The sequence below is a fragment of the Triticum aestivum genome, chromosome 6A, assembly GCF_018294505.1.
Source record: "Triticum aestivum cultivar Chinese Spring chromosome 6A, IWGSC CS RefSeq v2.1, whole genome shotgun sequence".
NCBI lineage: Eukaryota > Viridiplantae > Streptophyta > Magnoliopsida > Poales > Poaceae > Triticum > Triticum aestivum.
In genome coordinates, this window is record NC_057809.1 from 542,163,629 (window position 1) to 542,179,138 (window position 15,510).

The 15,510-nt window shown below is 41.3% G+C and overlaps 1 protein-coding gene across 2 annotated transcripts; it reads left to right on the forward strand.

Moving 5' to 3' along the window:
• The first annotated feature begins 2,246 nt into the window (after positions 1-2,246).
• Positions 2,247-7,493, forward strand: LOC123128371 (RINT1-like protein MAG2). 2 transcript variants are annotated; one of them, XM_044548354.1, is made up of 5 exons: positions 2,247-2,669; positions 2,770-2,874; positions 5,169-5,266; positions 5,348-6,052; positions 6,132-6,440. In XM_044548354.1, exons 1-5 carry the CDS (start codon positions 2,378-2,380, stop codon positions 6,147-6,149), a joined length of 1,218 nt encoding a protein of 405 aa, XP_044404289.1. In that variant the 5' UTR covers positions 2,247-2,377; the 3' UTR covers positions 6,150-6,440. The 2 variants fall into 2 exon arrangements, with proteins under 2 accessions (XP_044404289.1, XP_044404288.1); XM_044548353.1 differs by having other exon boundaries at positions 2,253-2,669; positions 5,348-7,493.
• Positions 7,494-15,510: the final 8,017 nt, after the last annotated feature.

Genomic DNA, 15,510 nt, shown 5'->3' on the forward strand with positions numbered 1-15,510 from the left:
TATGTTAAGTGCGTTTATAAATAGTATTCCTGATGTATGCATGAAATGTAAAATGTGTTTGAAAAAGTAGACATCATAACATATAAAAAATTGTAAGCATGTTCATCTATTTAAAAAATGTTAAGCGTGTATATGAATATTTTTCCTAATGTATACAAAAATGTACAATGTGTATGAAAAAAGAAGACATATATAAGCTTTCAAAAATAGTAATAATTTTATTTATAAAATATTAAATATGTATAAAAATATTCCCAGTCAAACCAAAAATATATACAAATGCATATGGAAATAGTAGATATCAAATAATATATGTTTTAGAAAAATGTCAATCATGTATTTGGAAAATGGTAGATGTGCATAAAAAATGTTTTAATATATAGAAAAAATCTACAAATGTATATGGAAAATTTAGATATAAAAACATATGTTTTTAAAAAAATGTATCATGTATTTAAGAAATGGTCATTCAGTTTTTGAAAAAAAAGTTTATTACCACAAAAAATATTCAATGTGTATTTGAAAAAAATATGGTTCATCTATTCAAAGCATTTATGAAAAAAATGTACATAGTATATTTAAAAGATATTTAATCTTTTGCGAAAAAATGTTTCACATGTAAACTACAAATGTATGTGATGTATTGAAAAAATAGATATGTGTTGACAAAAAAGAAACACCGTAAAAATAGACAAAGAAACAACAAAACAGAATAAAATCCAAAATACAAATAACAAAAAGAAAATGACAACCGAAGGAAACCAATGAAAAAAATGAATATATTGAAACATGAGAAGGTAACAAATAATAGGAGAAAAAGAACAATGAAAGAAAAGCAAAAAATAGTGAAAACCAAGAAAAAGAAAAAAATCAGTAACAATCATGAAAGAAATGAAGAAAACCGATAAAAAACAAATGAAAAGCAAAAAACTGAAGAAAACCACGAAGAAACAAAGTAATTGAACAAGATATAATAGAAAAAAACTACAAAATGAGAAAAGCTGAACTAAACCAACAAAGAGTAGCGATCAAGCGAAGTAGAAAGCCAGCGAATGAAAGAGAAAAGATCGAACCGGGCCGGTCCAATAAACGACAGGAGTGTAAAATGGTCTACGCGAGACATTCTTCCATCTCACTATAACCATGAGATATAGTTCACTCAGGTGGATCGTGCATACATGTCCCAATTTATGATGGCACGACCCATATTAGGTCTCAACGACCGAGCCCATAAAACCTCGCGTCACCAGCCTCATCATCAACACCTACCCCACTCAAATTTGTGGCGTCTATTTCTCGCATTAAGCGAGACGAGAGGCAGCTCTCGTTGAGGATTTTTCCTCTCCCCGCTTCATATTGGGCCGGCCCCGCGCACGCATATAGTAAGAAACAGAGATTAGGAAAAGGGAGAACCAAGGTTTGATCCACGGATGCTGCTACCACTTCGCCCAAGTCAAGTTAGTGATAAGTAGTAGGTGCGCGTCATACTTGAGGCTATTTCAAACCGGTTTTCTTTGAGTTTTTTCCTTTTCTTTTTTCTTCTTCATTTTTCCTTCTTTTTTGCAATTTCTTTCTTGTTTTTTTTATTTCATTTTTATTTTTTATTTATTTTTTGGTTTTCTTTGTTTTTTGGTTATTATTCTACATTTTTTGTATACGTCAACAATACTTTTCTGATACACAATTTAATTTTTCTTCAATACTTGTTTAACATTTTTCAACTACTTGTTTAATATTTTTATATAAATGGTCAACATTTTTTCAAATACTTGTTCAACATTTTTTAGATACTTGTTTGACATTTTTCAGATATTTGTTCAACATTTTTATATACATGATCAAAAAATGAAGTACTTGTTCAACCTTTTTTCAAATACTTGTTCAAGATTTTTCAAATACTCGTTCGACATTTTTTAAATACTTCTTCAATATTTTTTAAATGCACGATTAACATTTTTCTAAATATTATATAAACTATGTTTTTGTAATATATATATTTAGACTTTAAACAAAAGAAAAAATGAAATGAAAAAACGAAATAAAAACGTGAAAAAAGCAGAAAAAAAACGCGGCAGTGTAGTGCCCGCGAACCTGGGCCGGCCCATATGCTCGCGCGCTTCAGCGAGTCCGAAGCCTCCACTCGCTGAACGCGAGACATAGCGAGGGCGATGCCCGCTCAAGTCGACGCCCAAGATTACAACCTACAGCTCTCCCTTCCTCAGAAAAATAAAAAACTACAGCTCTCCGGCCCGGACAAGAAAAAAAAAGTGCTGGAGCATCATTACTCTGATTGCCTTCGCCGGTCTTCCTCCCCGCTTCCCCCATCTCCACTCCTCTCCGCGATCCAAACCCTAAGCCGCGGTGACCCGATCGCGCCATGGAAGCGGCGGCTCCGTCGCCGCTGCTCCATAGCCCCCCGCACATCACCCCAGAGCTCCGGCGCTTCCTAGACGTCCGCTTTCGCTCCCCGGCCGACCTCGCCGCGGCCGCCGACGTCGAGGCCGAGATCCGCGGGCGCTGCGCGGAGCTCGAGTCCTCGGTCGCCGAACTGTCCGCCCGCCTCGCCGATGTGGTCGCCGCGTACTCCTCTTCCCTCGGGGCCGCTGGCTCCGCCCTCCGCAGCGTGCGTGGTGGCCTTGCCGCCCTCAAGGCCTCCACCGACAAGACGGGTACCTTAAGCAAATGCTCATGGAATTACTGAATTTCGAGCTTCTCTAGTTGACGTATGCTGCTGCTAAGCTGTAATTCTATTTCTTGGGGTTTTTCTAGGGGTTAGAGAAGACGTGGAGGCTGGGAGCGAGAGGATGCTGTTTGAACAACTCCCTCCCCTGGCCACCGACGTGGCGAGAGTGGACATGGTTAGAGATTACGCTGGTGAGCATCTCTGAAGATCACACTTTAGATCTTTGTGCCAGGCTCTGGCTTAAATTTCGAATGATAAACACTATATTGATAATTTGCTATGATGTCTATTTCCTCTTATGATGGTTATGTTTGTTTAGGCATAATGTTTATGATTCATAAGTTCAGACCAGTGGCTCATTGCTAAATATGTCGTACAAGTGCTTGGTGTGATGGGACTTAGTGTCTGTGCAGGAGCAGAGCGGTTTTATGTGGCAAATCGGCTGTTTGGTTAGGTTAATAGTTAAGTTTGGTTGATACAGATCTAGCTCAGTACACCCAGGATGGATGATGATAACTGTTCTGGCCCTCAATTATGACATGGATCTGGCAGCTCCTGTAAGTGAGCCTCATTTTGATAATGTGGATCTATGAGTTGCCTTTTGTCCCTGTAGTTGACTAGGAATTTGTGGGGGCATTTCATTATTGTGTCCATGTTAGTTGCTGATTTCTTTATTCACGAGCCACAGTTAGCTATTAGTCCTGTCTGTAACTGCATTATCAGTGATCTTCCACTGATAGGAGTGTCAAAACCAGAACATTAATTATGTTTTCCTATCCTTATTGCAGCCAATATTCTTTTCATGCTTAATTCTTAGGCAGTGGAGTGTTTTGGTTGGTGCAGGAGTCTTGTTGGTGGTTGGACTAGAAGTTTAGATTTTAAAACGACCACACTTGAGAAATAAATAAAATAACACTATGACAATTGCACTGAGTTCTTCGACAATGAAGAAGCCAAAAGAAAAGTGGGTTTGATTTGAAATGCCAAATTAATTAGTGAAAGCACTCTTATGGCAGGGAGGTACTAAGCTACTAGCAGAATCTTTTAATTCTCTTATTAAGATGATAATTTCCTAGAACTGGGAAAAAATCTTTTTGTTTTCCCATGGCCGGTATTTTGCAATAGTATGATCTAAAGGATTTTTATAATTCCCATTTGGTTGCCAGATGGTGCTAGTTACTGCTACTAATCTCCTTAACCGAGGCAGTCAGCCAGTCTGTTTTACAGGATTGATACCACAACTAAACTACTGCTAGGGAAAGTGGATTACTAGTGGGCTCTTCAATTTGTTTGTTATCTGGAGTTCAATTTTTTTGTTTTGTTAGTCTACCATTGTCACATTTTGGCCTAGTCTGTTTGTGTGCGTTTAGTTTTGCATATCAGTTATTCACTTTGTTGCTTAGCACTGCCAAAGTAATACTCCTTCCGTCCCAAAATAAGTGTCTCAACCTTAGTACAAACTTTGCACTAAATTTAGTACAAAGTTGAGACACTTATTTTGGGACGGAGGGAGTATTATGTTTAGCATGTGCATTTTTTTGGCAAAGAATGTACCACACCTTAGGGGATGGGTATAAAAACTGATATTCAAATTGTTGGGATCCTCAAGAAATAAATGTCATCAATAATAAAAAGTTAACAATCTGTGGTTATCAAGTAATTGGGTTATTATGGTGTTGTAAGACTTGGACATTGGGCCATGCGGTGAACACTGAAGAGTAGGCTGCTTCTTTGGATGAAGCAAGCCTAACGAACTACTTGCTAGCTCAACTCCACTCGATTCATTACAGCGCGAGTTTGAGCTGAGTCCTTCCTGGGATGAGCTAGCTCACGATCCCAAACACACCGGTAAGTTGTAGTTATGGCCGGCTTTATTGGGGCTATTCTTAGGCCGAAAGATGTCATGTTCTTTTTAACTATAAATGGTCAATTTATCTTTTCTTTCCAGTGGCATTGTTGACTTGAGATTTCTTCAGTTATTTCAATGTATTTTATTTTTTTCCTTTTGTGGGGCCTTAAATCCAAGCACACCATTCAGAATTTTTGGATTCTTCTTTCTTTCTTTGTCATTCTTTCTTTCCTACTCTGATCAAGACTTCTTTGCTTTACTTTGCTTTATTTATGCTAGAGGCCTGGAACAAGAGTTACATACATGCCATGCAATCTATGTAATAAAAAGATGCTTGAATCTAAGGTACCGTACCAATCAAAGAGCACTGTGTTCACAAAAGTGGTTCATCATGGAGCATTAGGATGATGAATTGATTGGGAGCTAATTGACTTGACGCCGATGGAATGGAAGCTAATTGACTTAACTCTGATGGAAAACCCCTAGCTTTTGTAGATTAGATGGCTTTAGGTGTTTAGCACAGTTTCATTGTTTTGCTCTTCTCTGGGGTTACTAGTTTATTTTATTTATGCTGCCCTTGCTTGTTTATGTTTGACTGCAATTGATGATTTCTTAACGGTAGGTTGTCATATACAGAAACGGCTCTAAAGCTTGACGGTTTGATCGGTGATGTAGAAGACGCTGTTTCCTCTTCTGTGACTGCAAAACTTAAATCTCGTGGAGAAAATTCAGAGGTATGATTCATGCCATACTGTGGTTGCGAGGACAGTTAAACTTGTCAACTGCTAATTCTGCCATCATCATCTTTATTCCAGAAAACCCACCATGTTGCTATTGGATATCTTAAAAAGATAGAAGATCTTTTAGCTTCAGTTACAAGGACCAGACCACAATGGACTCGCCTTATATCTGCAGTGGATCACAGAGTGGACAGATCTCTAGCTTTACTAAGACCACAAGCTATTGTTGATCATCGTGCTCTTCTGTCATCCCTTGGCTGGCCTCCTTCCCTTGCGGGAACAAAAATTTCAGATAGTAATTCTGGGAAACCGGCAGAGACTGTGAACCCATTATTTTCAATGAAGGGTGACTTGACAAGGAAGTATTCTGAAAGCTTTCTTTCGCTCTGTAATCTACAAGAATTACAGAAACGCAGAAAAGCTAGGCAACTACAAGGCCACGACATGGGAAATCAACCACGTCAACCATTATGGGTGATAGAGGAGTTAGTAAATCCATTATCTGCTGCTGCACAACACCATTTCTCCAAATGGGTTGAGAATCCTGAATTTGTATTTGCTCTTGCTTATAAGATAACAAGAGATTTTATTGATTCCATGGATGAGATACTGCAGCCCCTTGTAGATAAGGCCAATCTTGTAGGGTATAGCTGCAGAGAGGAGTGGATTTCAGGTATAGTTATTGCACTGTCTACATACTTGGCGAAAGAGATATTTCCAAAGCAGATTGAACTTCTTCAAGAAAGTAGCTCAAGTGATGCAAGCAGCACGGCGGCTCAGGCAAGAGTCTCATGGCTTAACCTTGTTGATCTGATGATATCTTTTGACAAGCGAACTCAAGATTTGATCTCCGGTACAGGACTGCTATTTTCAGTAAAGGATGATGAGAATTGGCAGAGGATCTCGGTGCTCTCTGTCTTCTGTGATCGTCCAGACTGGCTTGAAATATGGGCAGAGATTGAGAGACGGGAGGTTTTCGCTAGCCTGAAATCAGCAATGGAGAATGAAAATAATTGGAGTAAGAGGATTGAAGGAGCGATACTTGAATATGGATCAGATGACTGCAAATCTCCAGCAATAACCGGTGCTGTTAAACATGGCTTGTCTTTGATAATTGATCGTGCTAGGCCTATTCCTAGCATTACCCTTAGGGCAGAATTCATTAGGATTTCTGCTTCACCCATAATATCAGAATTCCTCGGTTGCATGTTTAGGAGGTGCCAAGAGGCAGAGGGGCTAACTGCTCTGGCCGATGATAATGCTTTGATCAAAGTATCACAGTCCATTAATGCAGCTCGGTACGTGGAATCCACATTGGCACAATGGTGTGAGGATGTGTTCTTTCTTGAAATGGAAAATCTATCTGTAGTTGGAGAAGGGGGTTTTGTATTCCAGCAAGATATAAATCAACTGAAAGAGTTCAGATCAGAATGGGTTGATAAGATTTCCACCGTCATCCTTAGGGCTTTTGATGCTCGATCCCGGGACTATCTGAAAAACAAGAGACAGTGGCAGGAGCATTCAGAAGAACCAGCTATATCCAGAGCTATCATAGAGTCTTCAGGCTACATTCAAGGGAGGCTATCTAGGCTCGAAGAAGGCCTAAATGTGCTGGATTTTGTAACAGTATGGAGAGCCGTGGCAACCGGAGTAGACCAGCTGCTTTTCACAGGGATTTTCGCTGGAAGCCCAAAGTTTAGTAATGGTGGGGTGGAAAGGCTTCATGCTGATCTGAGTGTTCTTTTTGCTGTTTTCCAAGCCTGGTGTCTGAGGCCTGAAGGCTTCTTCCCAAGACTGTCCGAGGGATTGAAATTGCTGAAGATTGATGAGAGGCAACTAAGAGATAGTAGGTTGGTTACAGATAAAAATTGGCTGCGGGGACATGGTGTTAGGCATTTGACAGTCGGTGAGGCCGAAAAGATAATTAAAAATAGGGTGTATGATGCATGATAATGATATATACATTAGACATTGTCAGGCTTGAATGTCAAAAATGAATTGCCATATTGGAATGGACTTCCCTTTTTTTGTATTTTATACAAATTTGTGTCATCCTCTTTTAGAGATGTATCCTCCCCTTTGTTTATTTTACATCTATCTTCCCCTTGTTGATTGGTGTAATAAGATTGTAATAGTGTGTTTCCCCTTTTGTAACAGAAAAACTGTTTTGCTGACAGAGTTTTCTTTGTTTGACCAAGAAAGCAGCCTTTTCTTTTTAAAATGGTGTACTAGCAGAGAAAGCTGCTGAGTTCGATCGTTCAGATGCAGTGAAATAGCACGAGCAGCTTTTTTCTCAAACTGTACTGGCTGCGCTTCGGTCTCTCCTGTGAACCGAGCACCCCCGGCGGAACGAAATCACTGTTTTGACCTTTGGTCTTGGAAAAGTGCGGAACGAAATCACTGTTTTGACCTTTGGTCTTGGAAAAGTTTGGACTGGATCTAGGCTTTATCACGTACCAACTGTATTTATAAGCCTCTTTAACATGTACTGCTCCTATCCCTGGTGGTAGGGTACAATAAGCTACCACCGCCATCAGCTATCTCGGTAGACCTCTGCCACGAGCACACGCCGTTTGAACACGTTGGCGGAACCCTACGGCTTAAGATCCAGGCGATATGTGATGAAACCATAAGCCGGTTGTCTGATGGTATCAAAACGGGTTAGAACCCCGTAAAATTCTGAAGAGGGGTTAAATCATGCTAAACTTTGACCAAAAGGTCAAAACAATGATTTCGGCCCGATGGTGGTTGGATTGTTGTATTTTGATAGACAAACATGCTCAGGAATAATTCGACCACCCTCAAAATACAATAATTCGCTGCCTTCTCTTTTTTGGTCCTCCTCGGTTCGCATGCGTCGCTTGAATGCAAAAGGGCTTATTAGAGTATCTCCAACCATAGATATGGCATTGTCTCAGAGTTTGATTCCAAACCCCAATTTGTTCGGGTACACATTGACACCCTTGAACTTATCCCTAAAGTGTTCAGATACATGCATATGATTGGTGGAGAGAGAGAAAGAGAAATGGTCTGGGGTGCGCCTGGTCCAACGCTGTCTAAATAGCCCCATTTTCTCCCCACATATGGGTTGGGTCTGGGGGTTTGTGGGCAGTTCGAACAACCGAGAGAGGGGAAGGGGGATTCCGGGGCCTCCATATGAGAGGCTTTTTTTTGTCCAGACACCGACCGGACTTTCGGTCGGAGATATGAGGATGGTTTTGAGTGTCTGGTTGGAAATGCTTTTAGGTCACCTCTAAGGATGTTGGTCAAAGTTCGTCCCTCACCTCATCAAACATGTCCTACTTTGCAGAGAAAGTGGAAACTAATTGTGTCATACTTGTTCAACCCCTCTTTTTTCCCACTTCCAAATTTTCATCCATTTACAACATTCAACAACATTCAAAGTAGGTGCCCTGACGGTCCGGGCGACCGATGCGAAATGGCCAGCTGGGGGTGCGGGTGTGGGAACTGACAAGGTTTGGGTGTGGGCATGAGTAGCCGCCGCTTGGGCCTTTTGCTTGGTGTGGCGTTATTGGTGCGCTCTTCCCTCAACGCTCAACCCTAGGGCGGTTGCCGACGCCTCGGTTGTCACGGAGTCCATGACGAACATATCCATTACCGCTGTGGAGGATATACTACGACAGTGTCCATGAAGATGGGGATGGAATGCTTGCAAAGAGAGTGGAGGATAGGGAAGGTTCGAGTGGGTTGTCTTGTCCACACCTATGTGGCGGACATTCCGGACATCCCAACTCCTCCCCCTAGTTTGGTAGCAAAGTAGGAATTTTAGGCAATCTGAACTAGAAGAAAATTGGGGATGTTGTTGTATTGCTTTTTTCCTTCTCTTCGGACCGTTCGGTTCAAACAAGCAGGGAAGGAATAGTGGGGACACTCTCGAAAGGCCATAGGAAGTTAGGAATTGCTTGAATTGCCATGCATGCTTACTCTCTTCATCCACACATAAGTGTATGTTTGACATTCCATATTTATCCATAAAAGAGTGTACTTCAAGCTTCTGAATGAACTTTAAAGTAAAAAGAATGCTTCTCTCGCATCACACGGTAATCAAGACCAATAACATCCAACATTTGGTCTCCTCACTTTCTACAGGCACTTAGTTCATTGGGGGTGGGGTGATTAAAGAGGAAAGAGATGGTGGCTTGCATCTTACGTATGCATTTTACTCCACTCCATAATCTGTCCTAAAATTTATAGATGTACACTTATTCGGGGACAGCGAGAGTATCTTTTAGCCATGGCTACATGCAAAGCTAACCGAGATTATTGGGATTTGGAATTTGACATGGTGGGCCATGATCACATGCATCCATTATTGGGAAACGTAGTAGAAAACAAAAAAAATCATCCTACGATCACTGTCCAGGAACACTATGAAGATGCAATAGAGGTTTAGATCGAATCATTACCAACTTTGAGTTGCAACAGAAGAAGAGTTGGTGTAGATCATCAATGAAGTCCCTCGAACCGTTCCCGAACGATCCCTTGAACCGAAAACCAAAAGCATGACCTCTCTCAGATTGCAAGCGTACATGCTTCAGGATCCGGCAACACTTCACCGTCCAGAGCTAATCGTTGCCAGAGAATTAGAGGGAGAAGAAGAGAACCACGCATGGCTTCTATATTACGAGGATTAGAGAGATCTAGGTCTAGTTCTAATTAGATCATCTTTAAATTAGAACTAGAACTAGAGAACTAAAGGAGGCTCCAAAACTTGTGTACTCCAAGGGCCAAAACCTCTAGTATATATAGGTTGGAGGAGAGGAGGGGCACCACAAGGGGGAGGAGTCCTCCCCCCTGCGCCAGCCCTAGGGGGAGGAGTCCCTCCCCCACTTTAAGTCGGCCTCCTCTAGCTTGTCATACAAGCTAGGGGGCGCTCCACTTTGTTATTGGGCCCTAGGGCACAATAACTCTCCACCATCTGGTTGGCGAAATCTAGAGTGGCAAAAACAAAATTTTCCCTTTATTATTTCTTTGGACCGTTGATATTAAATTAATTCTAAAAGCCTCCTAATCAATATTAGGACCTTTTATCATTAATTTAACATCTCCGGAAACATTTTCCATCTATATATCAATTCCTGGTAGACCCCGAAACCCTTTCAGTAACTCCGAAACGCTTTCAGTTTCTCTCGGAACTATTTCTAATATTGATGAAACTATTTTTTGAATATATTCTCACTCTTACTCCACTAACACTCAACAGATCGTGATTTCCTTAAGCTTGTGCCCCTGTAGGTTTGGTAAAACATAGACATGAGCGAACCTCCCTTTCATTCAATGACCAATAGCGGAACCATGGACATCCATATTGATCCCTATGAATACAAATGATATTCGAGTGAACCTTTGGTTATCATGTGTAGGATCACAAGTACGTCTAGGGGGGTGATTAGACTACTTGACCAAATAAAAATTTAGCCTTTTCCTGATTTTAGTTCTTCGCAAGTTTTAGCAAAACTAACAAGTCTTGTCATGCCCTACACATGCAAGTCTAAGATAGTAGGCAGCGGAAAGTATAGACTTTGCATATGAACATAAAGGAGGGGTCGGAGAAAATCAAACGCAATGAAGACGCGGTGATTTTTCTCGTGGTTCCGATAGGTGGTGCTATCGTACATCCACGTTGATAGAGACTTCAACTAATGGAGCGTAATGACCGCGTGAGTCCACAGAGGGCTCCACCCACAAAGGGTCCACAAATAAGCAACCTTGTCTATGTCATCATGGCTTATGCTCATGAATGACTAGTGAAAGATCATGGATGTCCCCTAGAGGGGGGGGGGAGTGAATAGGCGCTTTAAAATAACTACGATTTAGTAAACTAGCATTTAATTTGACAAGCACAAAACCTAAAACGACTAGGTTCACCCATGTGCATCAACAAGTTATGCTAAGCAAGATAAACAACTATGTGATAGCAAGATATATAACATGAAACACTATGGCTATCACAAAGTAAAGTGCATAAGTAAAGGGCTCGGATAAGAGATAACTGAGGCAGGCGGAGACGATAATGTATCTCGAAGTTCGCACCCTTGTAGATGCTAATCTCCGTTTGGAGCAGTGTGCAGGCACAATGCTCCCCAAAATGCCACTAGGGCCACCGTAATCTCCTCACGCCCTCGCACAATGCAAGGTGCCGTGATACCACTAAGGGACCCTTGAGGAGGGTCACCGAACCCGTACAATTGGCAACCCTTGGGGGCGATCACAAAACTCATACAAATTGCTCGGCGCAATCTCCACAACTTAATTAGAGACCCGACACTTGCTCGGAGCTTTACACCATAATGATTGAGCTCCGCGATACCACCAACCGTCTAGGGCGCCCAAGCACACAAGAGGAACAAGCTCTAGGGTACCAAGCACCCTGGAGTAATAAGCTACTCAACTTTCACTTTCACGTATCATCGTGGAGAACTCAAACCTATGCACCAAATGCAATGGCAAGGGCATACAGAGTGCCCAAGTTCTTCTTTCCCAAATCCCACCACAACAACTAATGTTATGGAGGAATATGAGAGGAAGAACACAAAAGAACTCCAAGATCTAGATCCAAGGGGTTCCCCTCACTTAGAGGAGAGATGGATGGGTGGAAATGTAGATCTAGATCTCCTCTCTCTTTTCCCTCAAAAAGGAGCAATAATCATTGGAGAGATTGAGAGATAGCAATCTCAACCTCAAAGAAGGTTAACAATGTAGGAGAAACACGAGCTCAAAGGATAAGAACCATTGGGGAAGAAGACCCCCATAAATAGCCCCCCCGAATCCTACTGTTATGCCCACTGGTCATGCACAAGTGGCACTACTGCTTGGGGGAGCGGTACTACCGCAGGGCTCCTTTGATTCAAAGGAATTGCATAGGATTTTTGGAGGATTTGAACCCTTAGGAATTTTTCCTGTGATGCTCGTTTGATTTGTAGGATTGGCATCCTTAGGAATTTTTCCATAGGATCCATTTGTACTACATTTTGGAGGAAAATTTCCATCCACTCAAACCTCTTTGTAGAATTTCTTTGTTTTTCACGCGCTATCAAACATTCTTTCAAATCCTGTAGGATACTATGGGACATGCCATCCTATTCCTGCATTTTTCCTATTCCTTCATTTTGACAATCCTGCCAATCAAAGAGGCCCTTAGCATGCACAACGCAACCCAACTAGACAGAAATACAAGAGTGGTAGTTCTGCCAAAGCAGTACTACCGCTTAGAGCAGTACTACCACTCTACTACCACTCAAGCAGATTGGGCAACAGAAGCACCAAAATAAGCGGAAGTGGTTGCGGTACTGGTCAATAGAAGTACCGCCTAAGCGGTACTATCGTGGTCCAGAGCGGTACTACCGCCTGGATGCTATAACATTTCCCAAACAAAATAGATGGATGCAAGTAAGACCAAAACTGCAATAACTGCTGCAAATGAACTCTGATTTTGACGAACTCAGGCTTGGTAGGAAGCTAACGACAAGAGCTGCTAAATCATGACTAGAAATCTTCAGAAGCGGCAATAGAAATATGCTAATGATATAGAGGTGTGAAACCTCCATCATTGAAGATCTGGCATAAACTCCAATATTGAAAACATAAAAGATGATGCATATGAAATCCGTTTTTGATGAACTTGAGCTTGTCATGAAGATGACCACAAGCTCCAAAACTCACAAAGCTAAAAGCCAAACAAGAACCAAGAAAGATGATGCCAAGGAGCAATGGTTTGAGCTCTCTACAAACGATACGATCAAGCTACTCACTCAAGAGCCCCCTTGATAGTACAACAATCAATCTATAATCTGGTCCCCTAACTAACACCATGAGACTGACAAAATAGAAAATATATCAAGGAGAAACTTTTGCCTTGCGCATAGTCCAATTGAGCTAGATGATGACAATCTTGACTTCCTCAAGTTGAACCACCTTTCTTGATTGTGTTGGCTCGATGAAGACTAGTAGAATTCTCCCCCATACCGCACTATGGGTGAGCCTCTCTTCAGCACATCTTCACATGTCCTTTGTCACCACAATGGACGGCAAGCTTCAATCAAGAGATCACTACGCGATGCCCCACTTGAACTTGCACACTGCAATCTTGATGATGATCACCACTTGATGTCATCCTCCATGGGTTATATGATATTTTCCTTTTGATGCACGTCCATGGAAACACACCTAACCCCACAAAGAAACCTCACATAGATCATTGGTTAGTACACAAAGCGTAATGGACAATGCTTACCATACCATGTGATCATTTGATCCCACTCGGTACAACTTCTACGCTTTGTGTGTTGATCAACTTGAATCCACTCTTTGTACTTAGTCTTGATCAACCTTGTATCTTATCTTCTCTCTTCATAAAGATGATGTCTTGAAGACAAACATGACTGTTCACACAATCTCCTTCTTTAAGACATGCTTGCAATATGCTCAACTCTCACATGACCAATCTTTGGATAACTCCATGAATAACACCTTGTCCAACACATAATCTCCTTCTTATAGCCTTGAAACCAACAAATGGTCTTTAAGCAAAGCCTATGGGAAAATCCTTTAAATATAACTCAAGGCACCGTTAGTCCATAGGGATTATCATCAATTACCAAAACCAAACATGGGGGCACCATGCTGTTTCAACTAGCCTCACTCGGGGTAGATCTTCACGAAGTAGTCGATCTCCTTGCCCTTACAAACTCCTTGGTTCAAGTCCACAACCTTGGAGGCTCCCAAGTGACACCTAACCAATCTAGGAGACAACACTCTTCAAAAGATAATAGATGTTGTTGTTGATGATGGACTCCTTGATCTCGTGCTTCAAAAGACAGTCTCCTCAACAGTCAATTATTCTCTCACAGATTTGTCTTTGTGGTAGGAGAAGGATTAGAGCGGACAGCAACTTGGGGAGGCTAGAAATCAAGGATCAAAGGTTTGAGTGGAATCCCAATGACCCATAAGTATACGACATCGTGATAGTTTTTGAGGGTAGCATTTCACCCAAATTTATTGGTTCCACACAAGGGGAGCCAAAGAATAAGCCTTAGTAGTTGAGTTGTCAACTCAATCACACCTAAGAAGTTGTTTCTTTGCAGCAAAGTATTAGTAGCCAAGTAATATAATAGTTTTGATAACAGCAATAGCAGTAGCAATAGTAATAGTAACGGTAGCAGTAGCAGTTTTGTAGTGATTGTAACAGTAGCAACTTAGCAAAGACAATATGAGCAAAGCGTAGGCAAGGAACAAAGATGGATATTTCGATGGCATTCATCATTTAACAGTCGCAACCTAGAGCGATACACAATAGGTCCAATTCATCAATCATATGTAGGCATGTATTTCGTATATAGTCATGCGTGCTTATAATAAGAATATGCATAACATTTTTTGTCCTGCCCTCCCATGGCAGCAGGGTCCTAATGAAAACTAAGGGTAAATAAGGCGCTCCTTTTAATAGAGAACCGGAACTAAGCATTAACACATAGTGAATACATGAACTCCTTGAATTATAGTCATCCCCGAAGAGTATCCAATTATTGTCACTTTGGGGTCTACGGTTCAAAAAAATAAGAAGTGCATATAGCTAGCAGATAGGATCAAGAACTACAATATATTCATGAAAACATAATGGGTTCAGAACTGAAATCATGGCACTCGGGTCCTAGTGACAAGCATTAAGCATAGCAAAGTCATAGCAACATCAATCTCATGACCTAGTAGATACTAGGGATCAATCCCTAACAATTTGACTCGATTACATGACGAATATCATCAATCTCCATCTACTTCCAGTACGCCTATGATGAAATTACTCCCGCTGGTGAGAATCATGAGGTTGTCGATGGAGAAGGGTTGTTGATGACGATGGCGACGAATCCCCCTCTCTGGAGCCCCGAACAGACTCTAGATCAGCCCTCCCGATGAAGAACCGGAGGTGGCGGCAGCTCCGTATTGTAAAACACGATGACACTTTTTATCTTTTTTTTTCTCGGAAAGACGGTACTTATGGACCTGGAGGTAGGGCAAACGGAGCCTAATGGGGCTCACAAGCTCAGGTGGCATGCCCTAAGAGGGGGGGGGGGCACGTGAGCTTATGGCTCTTTGGTGATCCCTCTAGTAAATTCTTGTGCCAATATTTTTATATATTCCAAAATAATTCTCCATAAAAATTTGTCCGATTCTAAGAACTTTTTATTTCTGCACAAAAACAACACAAAAGTAGTTCTGCT

Excerpts from the sequence above, each read along its gene's own strand:
- LOC123128371 (XM_044548353.1), top strand. The coding sequence starts at position 2,378 with ATGGAAGCGGCGGCTCCGTCGCCGCTGCTCCATAGCCCCCCGCACATC. Across the intron at positions 2,875-5,168 it reads CATGGTTAGAGATTACGCTG|AAACGGCTCTAAAGCTTGAC; the intron begins GTGAGCATCTCT and ends TGTCATATACAG. Across the intron at positions 5,267-5,347 it reads CTCGTGGAGAAAATTCAGAG|AAAACCCACCATGTTGCTAT; the intron begins GTATGATTCATG and ends TCTTTATTCCAG.